This window comes from Morone saxatilis, unplaced genomic scaffold (assembly GCF_004916995.1).
Source record: "Morone saxatilis isolate NCDOM2014 unplaced genomic scaffold, NCSU_SB_2.0 Contig20, whole genome shotgun sequence".
NCBI lineage: Eukaryota > Metazoa > Chordata > Actinopteri > Moronidae > Morone > Morone saxatilis.
Window position 1 is genome coordinate 4,768,126 of NW_023339763.1, and position 14,149 is coordinate 4,782,274.

At 38.5% G+C, this 14,149-nt stretch overlaps 1 protein-coding gene and 1 long non-coding RNA gene across 2 annotated transcripts; one reads left to right on the forward strand and one right to left on the reverse strand.

Moving 5' to 3' along the window:
* Positions 1-686: 686 nt before the first annotated feature.
* LOC118331897 lies at positions 687-2,662 on the reverse strand. The gene is made up of 3 exons (XR_004796902.1): positions 2,581-2,662; positions 1,986-2,076; positions 687-1,516 (listed from the first exon to the last, which is right to left on the reverse strand). It is a non-coding gene; the product is annotated as an uncharacterized LOC118331897 (long non-coding RNA).
* Positions 2,663-7,618: 4,956 nt separating this feature from the next.
* On the forward strand, positions 7,619-10,947 carry ponzr2 (plac8 onzin related protein 2). The gene is made up of 4 exons (XM_035666812.1): positions 7,619-7,726; positions 9,246-9,359; positions 9,730-9,884; positions 10,318-10,947. The coding sequence occupies exons 2-4, from the start codon at positions 9,254-9,256 to the stop codon at positions 10,438-10,440; spliced, it is 384 nt and encodes a 127-aa protein (XP_035522705.1). The 5' UTR covers positions 7,619-7,726; positions 9,246-9,253; the 3' UTR covers positions 10,441-10,947.
* The last annotated feature ends 3,202 nt before the right edge of the window (positions 10,948-14,149 follow it).

The window sequence follows — 14,149 nt, forward strand, 5'->3', positions numbered from 1 at the left end:
TTATATATATTTCTTTTTACTTTAATACTTTTACATTCATTGACAAAGCACAGTCCACATGGAAGCGATTCAGCGGCTGTTTTACACATTTCGTATAATTTTGTCTACTTAAAAAAAAAAAAAGAAATCTTTAGATGCTCCCACCCGGTTTCGAACCGCAGACATTTCGGTCGACGACCGAGGTAAATGACGTTCAATGGCTTAATTCTCTTAACTTTTTCCATTCATTCTCTATGGTAGTTCTTACCAGTACGGATGTAATACACTATCTAACCACAATGTAAGTTGCAATGGTAGAGTGGCGCTGTTCCCATTTAAAAGAGTCCAAGTCAACAGTTTAACACCAGGTAAAAACTTGTAATCACGAAATTATTAGGGTTTTTTTTGTTGTTCTTTTTATATTTGTGATAAATTAGGCGTCTTAGTTCTTTGATCCCTTACTCAATAGGCTGTTTTTTATTCAGCTCTTTACCGGCATGTATTTGAAGTTGTTTTTCCTTTGTGGAACTCACTGAACAGGTCATTAAGGACATTATTTTCCCACGTTTCTCCCCTTTTTTCTAATTTAATATTGTCACTAGATTGAATATATCTCGACAACAAAAAGCAAACACAATTTAGTTTTAATATTGATTCTACACCCATAATTCAAGTTTTTACTAGAACAGAGCACCAACTTACACCAACAGTTACATAGCTGCATTTTAATAAACAAGCATAAACGGCATTGACGCATTATTCACACATACACATAAATCCACATGTCCATTTAATCACATAATTACCACAAGAGTATTCAATTCAGCCAAGTTCTCCATTTAACACAAAGTGTAATTAAAGTCTAAATAGACTCTAGTACTCTCATCATAACCAAGAAGAAGCACAAACAGGTGTTTTACATGTGCCTGTCCTTTGATTCATTGTCCTATATGGAACAAATGGCAGCTAGCCTACATCTCAGCAATGACTGGTAGCATCGGGGCCTTGAACCTTCTGGACTGTCTACATGTGGTGTGACAGCGAGACGCCCAGAGACAAACAATGCCTGTCTGACTGCGGAGACTCGTCTGTGTTTCTGCTTGTGTTTTGAAGGAGAAAGACAGACGGATCTCTGCACCTTCAGTTGTCTGTCTCACTTCATCTGCATTTTTTTCACAGTCCGTCTCTCTCTCCTCAGTCGTCTTCTTGCTGTTCACCATGGTAACCCGTCTGCTCTTGTGGTCCTTCGGGCAAATCTCAGCAGGGTTTGGACCCTGATTTCCGTCTGACCTGGAGAGAGAGGGCGCTGAGCCGTTGAAATAGGAAAATTGCAACCCTGTCTTATTCCCCTCCTCCGTCCATCCTCTTCGAAGAAGCCTGGCTGCAGTGAGGAAAGAGTCTGTCTGGCTGTGCAGCTTCTCCAGAGGGTCTGAGAGTAGAGACATGTCTGAAGTCCTGCTCAGGCCAGAAGGAACGGTGTCTAGCTCTTCCCTGTCTCCACTTCTGCTTCTGCGGCTGGTTTGAGGTACTAAAGTACCTGTAAATCACATTTTAAAGCATTAGATACATATATGGCTATTTAGCATCTAAATATTCAACAATGTTCACCAGCTAGTTTCTAACTTTATCTGTCCGCTGCTTGGTGCTCAGCTGGTAGTGTACAGTGGGTTTATCAGAACAAAAAAAACAAAAACAGCTGCCTGAGGTTCGAGGTTGTGGTTGTCTGGAAAATCAACACAATTAGCTGAAAGACTCTAAAACGCTCCATTGAGTTGCAGGAAACTGCAGTTGGTGATCATTTTTATTTATTTATTTGCAGCAGCTGAGGAAGTCCCTGTGTTTTTACCTGGTCTCCACTAGGGGGAGGCAAAGATCCTAAGAAAGTCCATTATAATTAAAACCAATGCAAGGCAGCGTGTCACAGCAGCAGTTCTTAGAAAGGTGATCTTGTCTTCTGTGTTTAGTCGTGTTTCAGTGTGCAAATGAACCAACCAAGCTAAACCAACCTGTGGCAGACAAGAGTAAAACTTGAGACCCCAACAGCAGCCACAGTCCAGACTAGAAGATGGAAACCCCAGGGTCCTGGCTGCAGAGGTACTGCAGGAACATATGGAAAAGATTAATAATAAGAGGACAAAGGAAAAGAAGAAAACACAGTAGTATGCAGTTCCATAATAATCAGTGCACTTTTTTGTGACATGGTTGAAGTTTTCTGAGGGCTTAATTTCATCCATCACCTCTGGTTTTGGTTTTGGAAGCAGTTTGTTGAGTTTCACCACAAATAAAGCCATAGGCAACTGATTAAAACAAACTCAGCAAAGCAAATTATATGTAACAAGCAGAAAACAGGATATTACTTAACATAGTAATACCCACCGGTGCAAATATCCAACCAAGCTACTATATTTGCTCACACCACCAAACAGCGTCATAGGTGTTTCTTAATCTCTATTTTATCTAGACATACATATAGACATATACATATGTACCTTCATCAAAATCATCAACCATGCAAACTCCTCCAGTGTATCTATACATCAACATATTGTACAAATAAATATACACAATAAATTGTCACATAGCTGTAGGTTCAGGTAATACCAGATTTCAGGTTAAGATCCTCGTTTCTCTCTGCTTCCTCCTCTCAGGACTGACTGCTCCACCGCTACTCTCTCTGTCTGACCCCTTTCTCTTTTCTCTCTCCCCCCCTCTTTCTCTCTCTCTCTCTCTCACACACTAACCCTGACCTTCTCTCTACGTCAGCCCCCATTTAAGGTAATGACATTATATAAAAAAAAGAAAATGCATTATACACAACTATATATTTGTAATAGTAATTAGTAATAGTAATAAGTTAAACACTTTGTTGTTGCTTTGGTTTATGTAAATACATATTGATCGAGGACAAAATAAAAGGGACACCAAGAAAAATATACTAATAGAATGATTTTATCTGTTTGTCCAAAGTAATGCATATACATTTTACATTGAAAAATCCAAACAGGAAAAAAACAACTGGAGATATTTCCTGAGCTTTTAACCGTACCATGTGGTCTTCATCAGATGTTATGGAGGTCTATCTCTTCACATTTGAGTTATAACCAGCATGCTTCCTTCCTTTCCAGCCCAAGAACTTTTTTTCAGCCACAGAAGGTAGCTGTTTTCAGTGAAAAAGATCTGATAAACTGACTGCCTTCCCAGCACCATGACGGAGAGACAAAGTTAGCAACTAGCTACTGAACATAGTGGAGTTTAACGGAGTGCTTTGAGTTTTTAACCATTAACATAAAACATTTTAATGACGCTCTGTTTGGCAAAAGCAAATATTGTTTGGAGACAGGGTTGCTGCTAAATCCAGCATTTCATTGAAATTAATGTTATCGTCTTCCTGTTGTCTTTGTGCTCACGTGCCTTGTTGCTGAACTCGGCCACCTCTGATAAAAAAAACCCTTTTTTGGGATTTCTTACAAAAGGTCTGGATTATGGACTGTAACCTCCGTCAGCAGGGCTGCTGTTTGTTTGCTCTGACCAGACATTTGCTCTCTGGTCTTCACCTTCTGAGTTCAGCAGGTTTATATGCTGTGGACAAAGCAGGTGGACCGTTGGACACCGGGGGTTTTAACGTGTGTTTGTGTGTGTCTGTTGAGTGACCACATATTCAACAACTGGTCTTTGCAATAAAGTAACAGGGGTTCAGGAAGTCATTGTTTGCATGTGTAGTTCAAGAGAGAACGTGAATGTGAGAGAACTTTTCTTGTATTTAGAAAGATCCCTTTGGAGAGGAATGCTTTAATCTGAATGAATCTAGAGTTAATATATGTTACAGAAGTGAACTAAAACAATATAATATAAAATAAAACTTAAAGTAAAATTACTATTCTGTTTATGTACGATGAACATCAATGGCTTGTCAATAAACTGAAAGAAGTTATCACACTCTCAACTGCTGAATAACTTTTTATATCACAAAACCATCCATTTCCAGGACTCTCGCATCGATTTGACTGCCTCCCATTTTAGTCATGGCACGCTTAGTTTTAGCAAGACATCTTTTTGGCATTTAACCTCCAGTCAAGCCATCCCCTCTTTATTTGTGTCATGGTTGAGGTCCTTCTATGGCGTTGTTGATGCTGATGTTTCAGGTGCCCTATAATACGCCTACTCGCCCTGCTAAATTTGTTTTGTTTTGCCTGCTGATTACTGATCCGTGTTCATGCCCTTCCTTTTTACGCTTGGGTGACATTTCTGTGAATGAAACTTGCCCACAATCAGAGCAGAACAAGTAGCTTCATAGGAATTTTCTCATGAGTGCCCGCTCATGAACAGGTAGTATTCATGAAGTTGAATAGAGCAATTTCCATTAAGGTGCAGTTATGTACGTTGGCTCAATCTTCTCTTGAATCTCAACTTGTAACACTCGTATGAAGAAAGCTGACAGGAAAGAATAAGAAAATATTCTTGCAGGCCCATTGCCTAAGCTTATGTTTCTACATATGTGTTGTATATGTCATGGTCAAAAGTAATGCATTGTCCAAAACACAACCCGGATTTCTGCATGTCAGCAGCTGTTGCATTTGCACGAATTAAGATGCAATTCATGAGCATAAGGTCGTTGTAAACCTAACTGCTCTCAACTATTTCAACTATTTAAGAATTTCACTAAATTATCTGATCATCAGCCTTCAAAAGCTGCTGTTCACATGTGGACTAGCAGCTCGACCTACATTCATAGAACTTTCTGGATCAAAGTTCAGGGGGAGAGCGAGAGCTGTATCATAGCACAGAAGGGTCGAGTTTGCTCGGCATGTGCTGCCTCATGGTAGTCATCAATCTGGGTCAAAGGTAATGGGAAATCTGCTGAAACACAGGCAGCATTGCCAAAATTCACATTCACATTAATTTACATTACAGTGGCTACAGCTTTCTCTATGTCTGTTTTTTTTTTCATCAACAAATCCCTTGAAAAGATAAATCTAACAATGAAGACAAAGGATGATATATTTAATTCTTCTCCAAAAAGGATTTAAAACACATTAATGGGCCACACCTCTGCACTGGGTGACATGTTCCTTTTTAGGAAGACACTGAAACACCAAAAATATCTAAATCCTGTTTACAAAGACCACAGTGACAGCTGTTTTAGGAAATTACAGAACCTTTTTTAAGAATGAAACTACTGTATATATTTGTGACTCATCCTCAGTTGGAACAAATGTGAGCTACAAACAGAGTAGGGAAGGCAGAAAGCGACACAGTGGTTTAGTTTTATTTGGAATCTGTATAAGAATAAGTGTAAGAAAAATGGAGAATAATCCAGCCTGGAAGTTGTATTCAAGCTGAGGGAAAAAGAGTGCAAAAACTATGTCTATATTAACGCTGGAACCTGCAGTCCTCAGTTGCGCAGTGTTGCTCTAACATTTCTCGCATTTTTCCTGTAATGTTTCCTGTAACGTTTGACTGTTTGCCTACGGGCATGATGAATAATTGCTACCTACCCAGAAGTGGCCTCTTATCTCCCTGACCTTCTAATCTGCCAAAAGGTTGTGAAAGGCTTGTTAAAAAGTTTCTAATGTTGCTAATAACTGTCTTCCATGCTCTTCTAGACCTGAATGAATTAGAGTTGATGATGAGCCTTCAGGGCATCATAAAAAGTGCAGAGACAAGTCTTTCAACGCTGGTGAAGAAAGTGTTAAGTATTTCAGTACTTCCAAAATATCACACCCAAGAAGAAACTGATGATGAACACAGTTTACATAAAACTAGGTTATCTAGTGTTGTGGACAGATCTGAACAACCTCTGTTGAAAGTGAAGAGTAAAATGTGGGCAAATCATAAACAAGCTCCTCCTTATGCACCTGACTCTCTCAAAGTATAGTTAAAGAAAAACCAAACTGTTAAACAACAGTGTTTGCAGTGCAAAGGGTTGTTTAAAATCCAATTTTTACTCTGTTGCTAGATAAAAAAAAAGTAAATTTCTCACCCTTACTATAGCACACACAGATAGCTGGAACACCAGATCTTAGCAAAGTGAACAATAACAATATGGAGGAGGTGCACCTGTTACCTGTGCACCTGTGTGAACATGAATAGGTGTTTCTCATCAGCTGGGAGTTGATCAGCTGACGTATCAATGGGCCACAGCTGATTAAAACACTCATAATGAATCTGTTAATGAAAGCTTCATTGTTCTACCTGAATGAACATATTGCTCCATTGACTTAAGTGGTATCTTGTGTTTCTGGAAAATGTGTCACTGTATTTGGGATGATCATGTAAAGAGGTAATCACTGTGGAATTCAGCTGTCTTTGTTGACTGAACAGGAATGCGGGGTGGGGCAGCTCAGGGCCACCGGAGATCAGTCTTTGTTTCTGAGCTCTGATGTCAATTCAATTGTCAAGCATTTGTCTGACTTTTATGTAATACACCCTTCTTTACCCTTTATTTTGATAGAATCTCCTTTCTATGGAGGGTTTTTTGGGTATTGTTCTCCTTCCTTCGCAGTACACCCACAGGCCTTACTGTGGTTTGTGGCTGGCAGTTGCCGTTGTGCCTCATTAAAACGGTTTCTTAACAGTAATTGTTTAAGGATGGGAGAGGTTTTTTTTATTCACAGATTTTTCAAAAGAGCACAAAGAGGTGACATTTTTGCTCCCAAAACCACCTGTTACATCACTTCCACCTGTTCAATTATTCGAATACTTTGGGAGCCATCCAAGGTTGACTTGTTGGTTGTGTGACCTTTATATCACAGGTTTTATCCCGGCCATTATTACTTACTGTATCCGATAAAAGAGAAATGTAGCTGCTCTGTATTAAAGTGTCCTTGGTTACAGAATAAAATGTTCTTTTTTTTCTTAAAAGAACAAAGGTCACCAAGAAGTTCTGAGTTAAGAGAACACTCGAATGAGTCGTCTTTAGAACACTCATATGGGTTATATGGGTCCAGACCGACTGTAACTATATTGCCATTATGGAAAAATTACTAATGGAGCAGTCCTCTCCATCTGTCTGTTTATCCCTCTCCTTAATATCCTCCATATTGTACACCTTCATCATCGTACAAAATCCACACCACTTCCTCAGAATCAAAGAGAAAGGGTGTATTTGTAGAGCTGCCATTTTGTACTAATGTTCAACAGTCGTATACGAAGAGAAGATGAGTAACACCTGGCATTAACACGTAAGCCGTATCTGAATATCCCATCTGGATGTCAGGTGTAAATGCAAGCCTACAATCGCATCGTTCAGACCACATCTGGAAGTGGACTTTCTCACACTGCGATTGGATGTCGGCCAGGTGTAAATGCAATCCATACAGCGTTGTCACATTCTTAAGAAAAGAAATCCACCTATCAAGCTAAAAGCTCTGTGAAATCATTGGCAGACTTCCAGACAACTGGAAGGTGCATGTTGATCTACATTTATTTAAATGTAGCAACAGGAAATTCACATCCAGAACTTGTTGTTTTAAAACAGTGTCACATTATTTCAGCCATTAGGCCATGATCTCACAGGTTTGGTGGTGATCATGTGATGACCCTACCTTAGTTTTGATCCTCTGCAGGTAACTATAAATAATTGCAGCTACGGTAAAGGAGTGCAGGACGGACCGGCTTTTCCGGTTTCTCAGGTGTTATGTTGTCTGCAGGTATTTCTGAACTGACTGAGAAATGACTGTTTGCCTGTGGAGACATTAGCTGTGACAGGACGTCCAACTCACAGCTTCCTCATTGCACAAATACACAGGTAAGACATTCATTGTGCACTTCAGTTATAATATATAAATACGTGTCTATACACATCTCTTTTCTTAACTTGTTTATATTTAGTGTTGTCATCATTTGGTGTGTCATCTAATGTAATGATAATCTGATGTCATGGTTTTATGTTTTCTTTCTTTTGTAAAGCACTTTGTAGATTTTGCTTTAAAACAATTTCATAAAATATTAAAGAATTACTATTTATTTATTTGTATCCCAATAGATCAGTCTAATGTGTGCTGTTTTAGATATTTTGCCATTCATACAGTCATATAATCATCATTAAATATAAATACATTGGCTTAAAATATATTATTTTTATTTTGAAAGTAGAATACAAAAGTAATTATATTAAATCACAACAACTTGACGGCTCAAAACGTTCTGAAATGTTAAGAAATCAAAAGGCAGTAAGGAAGGCCTCAAGCACATCATGCTGATTTCACAGTGAGACATTCCTCACAGACTTTCCTTAAAGCTGTGAATCAGGTGGAAATTCAAGCTGGACAGTCGTTTTCGCTCTCTCTTCGGCTTCTGATTGTCTATCATGGGTGAACGTTCGTTTCCACTGCTAGGTTACCACTTTTAGCTGTTTTTTCAAAGGGCCACAGTAAAGCAAAGGAAAATCTCTGGGAAATGGCAAAATACACATTTTGTTTAGACAACTTAGATTATTTAACTTTAAAAAAAACTTTCAAATTTAAAGACAAAATACGCTTTAAATTTCCCCACACAATGACACATAGTGCTTTCTGATCTGACACCCCTATCAGCAGCTATCATCAGATATCATTCGTAAATGTCTTCCAAAAGAAAAAGTAAAACTGTCTTCTTTTTTGACAACACTATAGTTAAGGTTTGGTTAGGTCTATTCATCCTGACCTCTGCCTGCTGGGAACTTTGCGGCTTTGTCACTTGAACGCAAACATGTCATTATTACTTATTTTGATGGTACTTTTATCCAAAGCACTTTCCTATTTGCATCTTATTCACATTCACTGGTGGAAGCATGGTGCTACCGTGGTGCTTATGTGACCATCAGGTGCAGTTATTCCTCAAGAATACTTATGTGATATGTAAGAGAAGAAGTTGGAGATCAAACTTAAAACCCTGTGGAGGATCCACTCTACCTTCTGAGCCACAGCCTCCCCATACGCTTCAACGATGTGCTTGTTTGACCAAAGGCATTAAAGTTGCACCTATAAACTGGTATATCGGCACTCTAAAAATCTCAATACTGTGTCCTCAGTTTACTATTTTATTTCTGGACATTAATCAAACAAGCATTAATCAAAGCCCCTCCTTGGTTTATAAAGAATGGGTAATCCTTAAATCCCTTTTTTAAAACCCCAATATCTTGAATATTAAATATTTTTGTTTTATTTTTTAGGTTCAGGTGTTGTAGAAGCCCGCTTCCAGGAATTTGTTGTTGGCATTTTGTGCATGCTTGTAACTTAATACTACACATGTTTAACGTGAACTCTACATCCTGGTTCCTCCTTTAGACACCATCATGTCTTCCAAGATGGTCATCACGCAGCCTCAGCCTGTGATGGAGGCCCGAGAATCTGATGAGTGGGGATCTGGGATATGTGACTGCTGTCAAGACGTACCTGAGTGTAAGTGTCTGCGCTTAAGTGACATATCTATCACACCAGTGAAAGCGCTGGATGATAAACAGCTAGATATGTTCATGGAAAGATGTCCTTTTAAGTCTGTTATCACATATTTATCTAGTTACTTTTTTAAGAGCACGTTAAGTAAACATTGATAAAAATGACATTGTTTATCTGTATTTTTTTTTCTAAAATGTTTGTTATAAATTAAACACTCATATTTTGTTATTATCAGCTACATAAAAATACATGGGATTACAGTACAAAGTTGTTCCCTTACTGGTTCAATCTGTAGCTCACAACAGGTGTTTCTTGTATCAGTATCCATGTTGTCAATATGTTGCATTTCCTTGAATTTCCCCCCCTGGTTAAGGTTGCTTCGCTTTCTGGTGCTGTCCCTGCTTTGCCTGTATAACTACCAAGAAGTACGGCCAGTGTCTGTGTCTCCCCCTGCTGGAAATCTTCGGCGGCATCCCTGCCATCACCATGTCCATGAGGGTCTCCATGCGGCAGCGCTACGGCATCAAAGTAAGGCCCACGTTCTCTGCTGTTGTCAGTCCCCTTAAAGTCCCAATCTGTAGTCTTTTGACATTTATTTACTATAGGTGAAACTATATATGAGACAAAAGGGGACAATTCACCCATTAAACATTTAGAATAAATCATTTGCAGTCCTCTCCTCCTTAATTTCTGTCCTCGGGCTGCTTCTACACCTGAAGGGTTACTTAGGGTTTATCTTATCCTACTTTGTGAAGGTTAGGGAACCTTTGTTTACCCTTTGAAGACAGTATCAGAATTTCATGGCTACAAATTCAATTTGAGGATAAGTAAATGGGAGAAAGAAATATGTATACCAAGTGTATTAATTCATAATTAAAGTCTGTGGTTCATCACAAACAGATCCAGCCTATAGATCCGATAGTTGACCTGTTGACCTGACGTCGGTGTGCTTTGTTTGCAGGGCACCATGTGTAGGGATTGTCTGTTGGCCACGTTCTGTAACTCCTGCTCCTGGTGTCAGATGTCCAGAGAGATGAGGAGAAGAAACATCCAAATCGTTCTCGTCAGCGCCAAGAACACATGACCTCTCTCCTCGCTCTTCGTCACTACATTACTACTTCAACATAACCTGCTTTGGCTTTTACTAACATGTAATAAAAACAAAATGTTACTGACTGACAATCTGCCTGTAATACTAGTTTATTGAGGTTAGTCTTTCCCTTTTATTTTCCCCCCTGAGACTAAAACTCTTATTTTCAGTTTCAAAGTGTCTTCTGACTTATAGGTAATGGATGAACATTTATTAACTGATTTCTGGCCTGAGGTTCAGTATAAAAGTCTCAACTTGTTTTACACAATAGATATATAAGCTTGTATTGCATTTTTGTAATTATTAGTAATATCTGGGAATGTTACAGTTTATCAAATGCATACTTAATTAAATCCTTACACAGAAATACAGAGGGACAAGAGGACAGGATTTTTTTTATATTGACTTTTTAAATGTTTTTCTATTTTTAGTTCATGTCTGCTAATGTCACTTTTAATATGATTTATATTCATAATCGATTTATTGACAATAAAATGAATTAAAGGAATATAGCACCAGTATTCTGTTATTTATTTGCACGTTAGAAGAAGGCAAACAAACGCTCATTTACAAAGGTGTAACACAAAAAAAGCAGAAAACAGAAAGCTACCTTTAAATACTAATGCAAAACCCAACCTATCGGCCAGAGGGAGCCACATTCTTCATAATGAGCCCATACGGCTGAGGCCATGTGGGGTCACACCAATGATGTGTTCTATCTCTTTCTTCTCTTGAAAGTTCCCCAATGTTGCTTTAAAACCTCACTTATGAAAATGAGGACACTCAGAGCTCTATTAAAGCTGACACATACTGCCAAGTGGCACTCAACATCTTCTCTTATATTATGATTTAGAGGTAACACAGTTTCCTAGACAAAACTATGCAATTTGTTGCTAATTATTGGGAAAATAGAGATGAGAGATTTAAAAGTGAACTATTATGACTGGGAAACCTCTGTTGTAGAACCAAATTACATACTTTACTATTGAAGAGACAAGGAAAATAACTGCTACTGATTTTGTTGTTTTAACATTTATCTATTTTTATTATCAACTAATTGGTTAAATTTCCTGCTTTTCTCTGTTTTATATTAAACTGAATAACTGTTTGGACTGATAAAACAAGACATTTAAAGACATCACCTGGGGCACTGAGAATCTGAGGTGGACATTTTTTTGTATTTCTTGACAGTTTATTCAGAGGGATTTCATGTTAGATTACTTGATTAATCTAGAAAATAATTGGCAGATTAATTTATAATCAAAATTATCATTAACTGCAGCCCTATTGCTAAATTAAACTTGTGAGAAATTTTTCTCACTAAATCGCAAATTGTTATCATTATCTATTACTTAACATGAGTAGATTTTATCAATCCTGTCATGTATTTTTTTCTTCTCTTCCTGGTGAAAATGGGCTTCCATGGAACACTGTCAGAGTTGGCTTAACTTAGTATTTTGTCAGTCTCAGGTAAAGGGACTTCGACTCACCTGTGTTGGTAGTTGCCTGTATGCTGAAATCATAGAGAAGTATCTTAGACTGCGAAATCCTGCTCAGCTTTGTAGCCAGCTTAAACACCTTGTCAGTGTGGGAATTTCAATCACCTACCTCCATAAGCAGCCACAAAACATGTATGAAAATCTATTGTATCAGACAGCAGACAGACAAAATTAGAGAGCTGGTGAAAAAAAAAAAAAATGGAGTATTTAGCGGCTAAGAAGCCAAATACTTTTGTCAGGAATTTGTGGACACAAAAGGGAGTAAATATTGGACTTGCATTCATCAGGTTTCACAACCTTATAAGTGGTGACTATGTATTTGTCAGCTTGTTTTTGGTGTTTTGGTCTGCCCTCTAGTGGCCAGAAATGTATTAATGCAGCTTTAAATAACAACATCTGTACTGTGTGGGGAGCTAGATGTTTTCCAAGGCCTATTAAATGTAAAAGAGGATGGAGGAGAAGAGATTTAACCTCGTTTTCTGATGTTCACTTTGCACTGTAAACTCATGGCGTCACTATCATGTCATATTTTGTCAAATTACTCCCAATAAACTTTCCCATTTGTTTAGTCCGGTTGTGTTCCAGCAGAGACGATCTCTCCCCTCTGCTGGCACACTTGGCCCTGGTGTTCACTGTAAATTGCTCAGTGGGTTGTTTTTAATGGGATTATAATGACAGTTATGGTTTGCAAGAATTGATGTTTGTGACTTTTATGAGGTGTGAGTGAAGGGGCGGGTCCAGGCGGCTCATAAAGGCTGCAGGAATGTTAATTGGTCGAGGCCACTGCTGCCCTCTTTGTTCTGCTCTCTCATACTGGGCTTCTGTTGCGCCCGTTAAAGGCCAAAGAACTGATTTAAAATCTGTGACTTTAACCCCACACACCCTCCAACACCCCCCACACACACATATGTACACAGATTATCCCACCTACAACCCCCCGCCCTCCCTCATTCATCCCTCCCATTCTTTCTTCTTGGTTTTTCCTTCCCACTCCTCAAGAAAATGGACCCCTTTGCTTCTCTCATTTCCTCCATGTTGCTTAATCAGGTGGTTGGCGCTCCCCTCCCCGCTGGGTTTGATCCAGTGTTGGGGGAGTAATTTTATCACAGGTTTTTTTTTTCTCTACTTTTGTTTCTCCTGTGGTCAAACAGACGGCCACACTTCCAGCCAGGACGAGCCAGATGACTCTATTGAGGTGAGGGAGGTTTCTAAGAGCCCAAATGGGATATGTGTCATTTTTTATTGTTTGAAAATATTGAATAAATGAGCATGAAAGTTACTTTTTATTGTTTTGGTATTCTGTCAAACTTCACAATCATTTTATTGTTTGATAAGTCTGACCATAAATTACTCTTATTTTGTTTTTCATCCTGATTTCCTTTTACCTTTTACATACGTGTCATCTTTTTGTGTATTCTCTTATTTTGATTCACCTTAGCTTTATTTCACAACATAGAAAGTCGTTTCTAGAAAAATCTTTGTTGTTGATTTCTGCAGATTGTAATAGTTTTACTGCACCAGCAAATTCTGCAGGTTGTTATGACTCACTTATATTCATAAAGAAAAAAATGTGCTGTTTAGTGTTTAGTTTAAATTGTTTTGTTTTTAGTTGCCATGCTAGCAGTGTGGGTCCAAGGATGGTGTTGTTGGTCGGTCGGTCTTTGGTCCTGACTGAAAAATCTCCACTACTGGTTGAGTTGTCAAGAACTTTTGTACAGACGTCCATAGTTACCAGAAGATGAATCCTATTGGCTTTGGTGGTGCCCTGACTTTTTTTCTAGTGCCACATTTGTGGTTTTGAGTAAAGTGTCTCAACAACTACTGGATGGATTGCCATGAACTTTCATACAGATATTAATGTTTCTTCAGGAGTTGGTGATTCCCTGACTTTTCATGTTGCTCCATGATCAGCGGAAAAATAAAATTTGTCCAATACTTTGTCTTTTTGACCAAATACCTGCAAACCTATAACTGAATGCTTTATGCAAATTAGCAAATGTTAGCATGCTAATACAGTAAACATTCCACTTGCTAAACATCAGTTATGTTAAAATCATCATCAGTTTGTCAGCATCATTGCGTTGGCATGCTGACATTAGCATTTAGCTCAAAGCACCACTGTGCCTACGTACAACCTCGCACCTAGCTTACGGATTTTTCTCTAAGCTTTCTATTAAGAAAAGATTTTCAGATTTACCTCACTA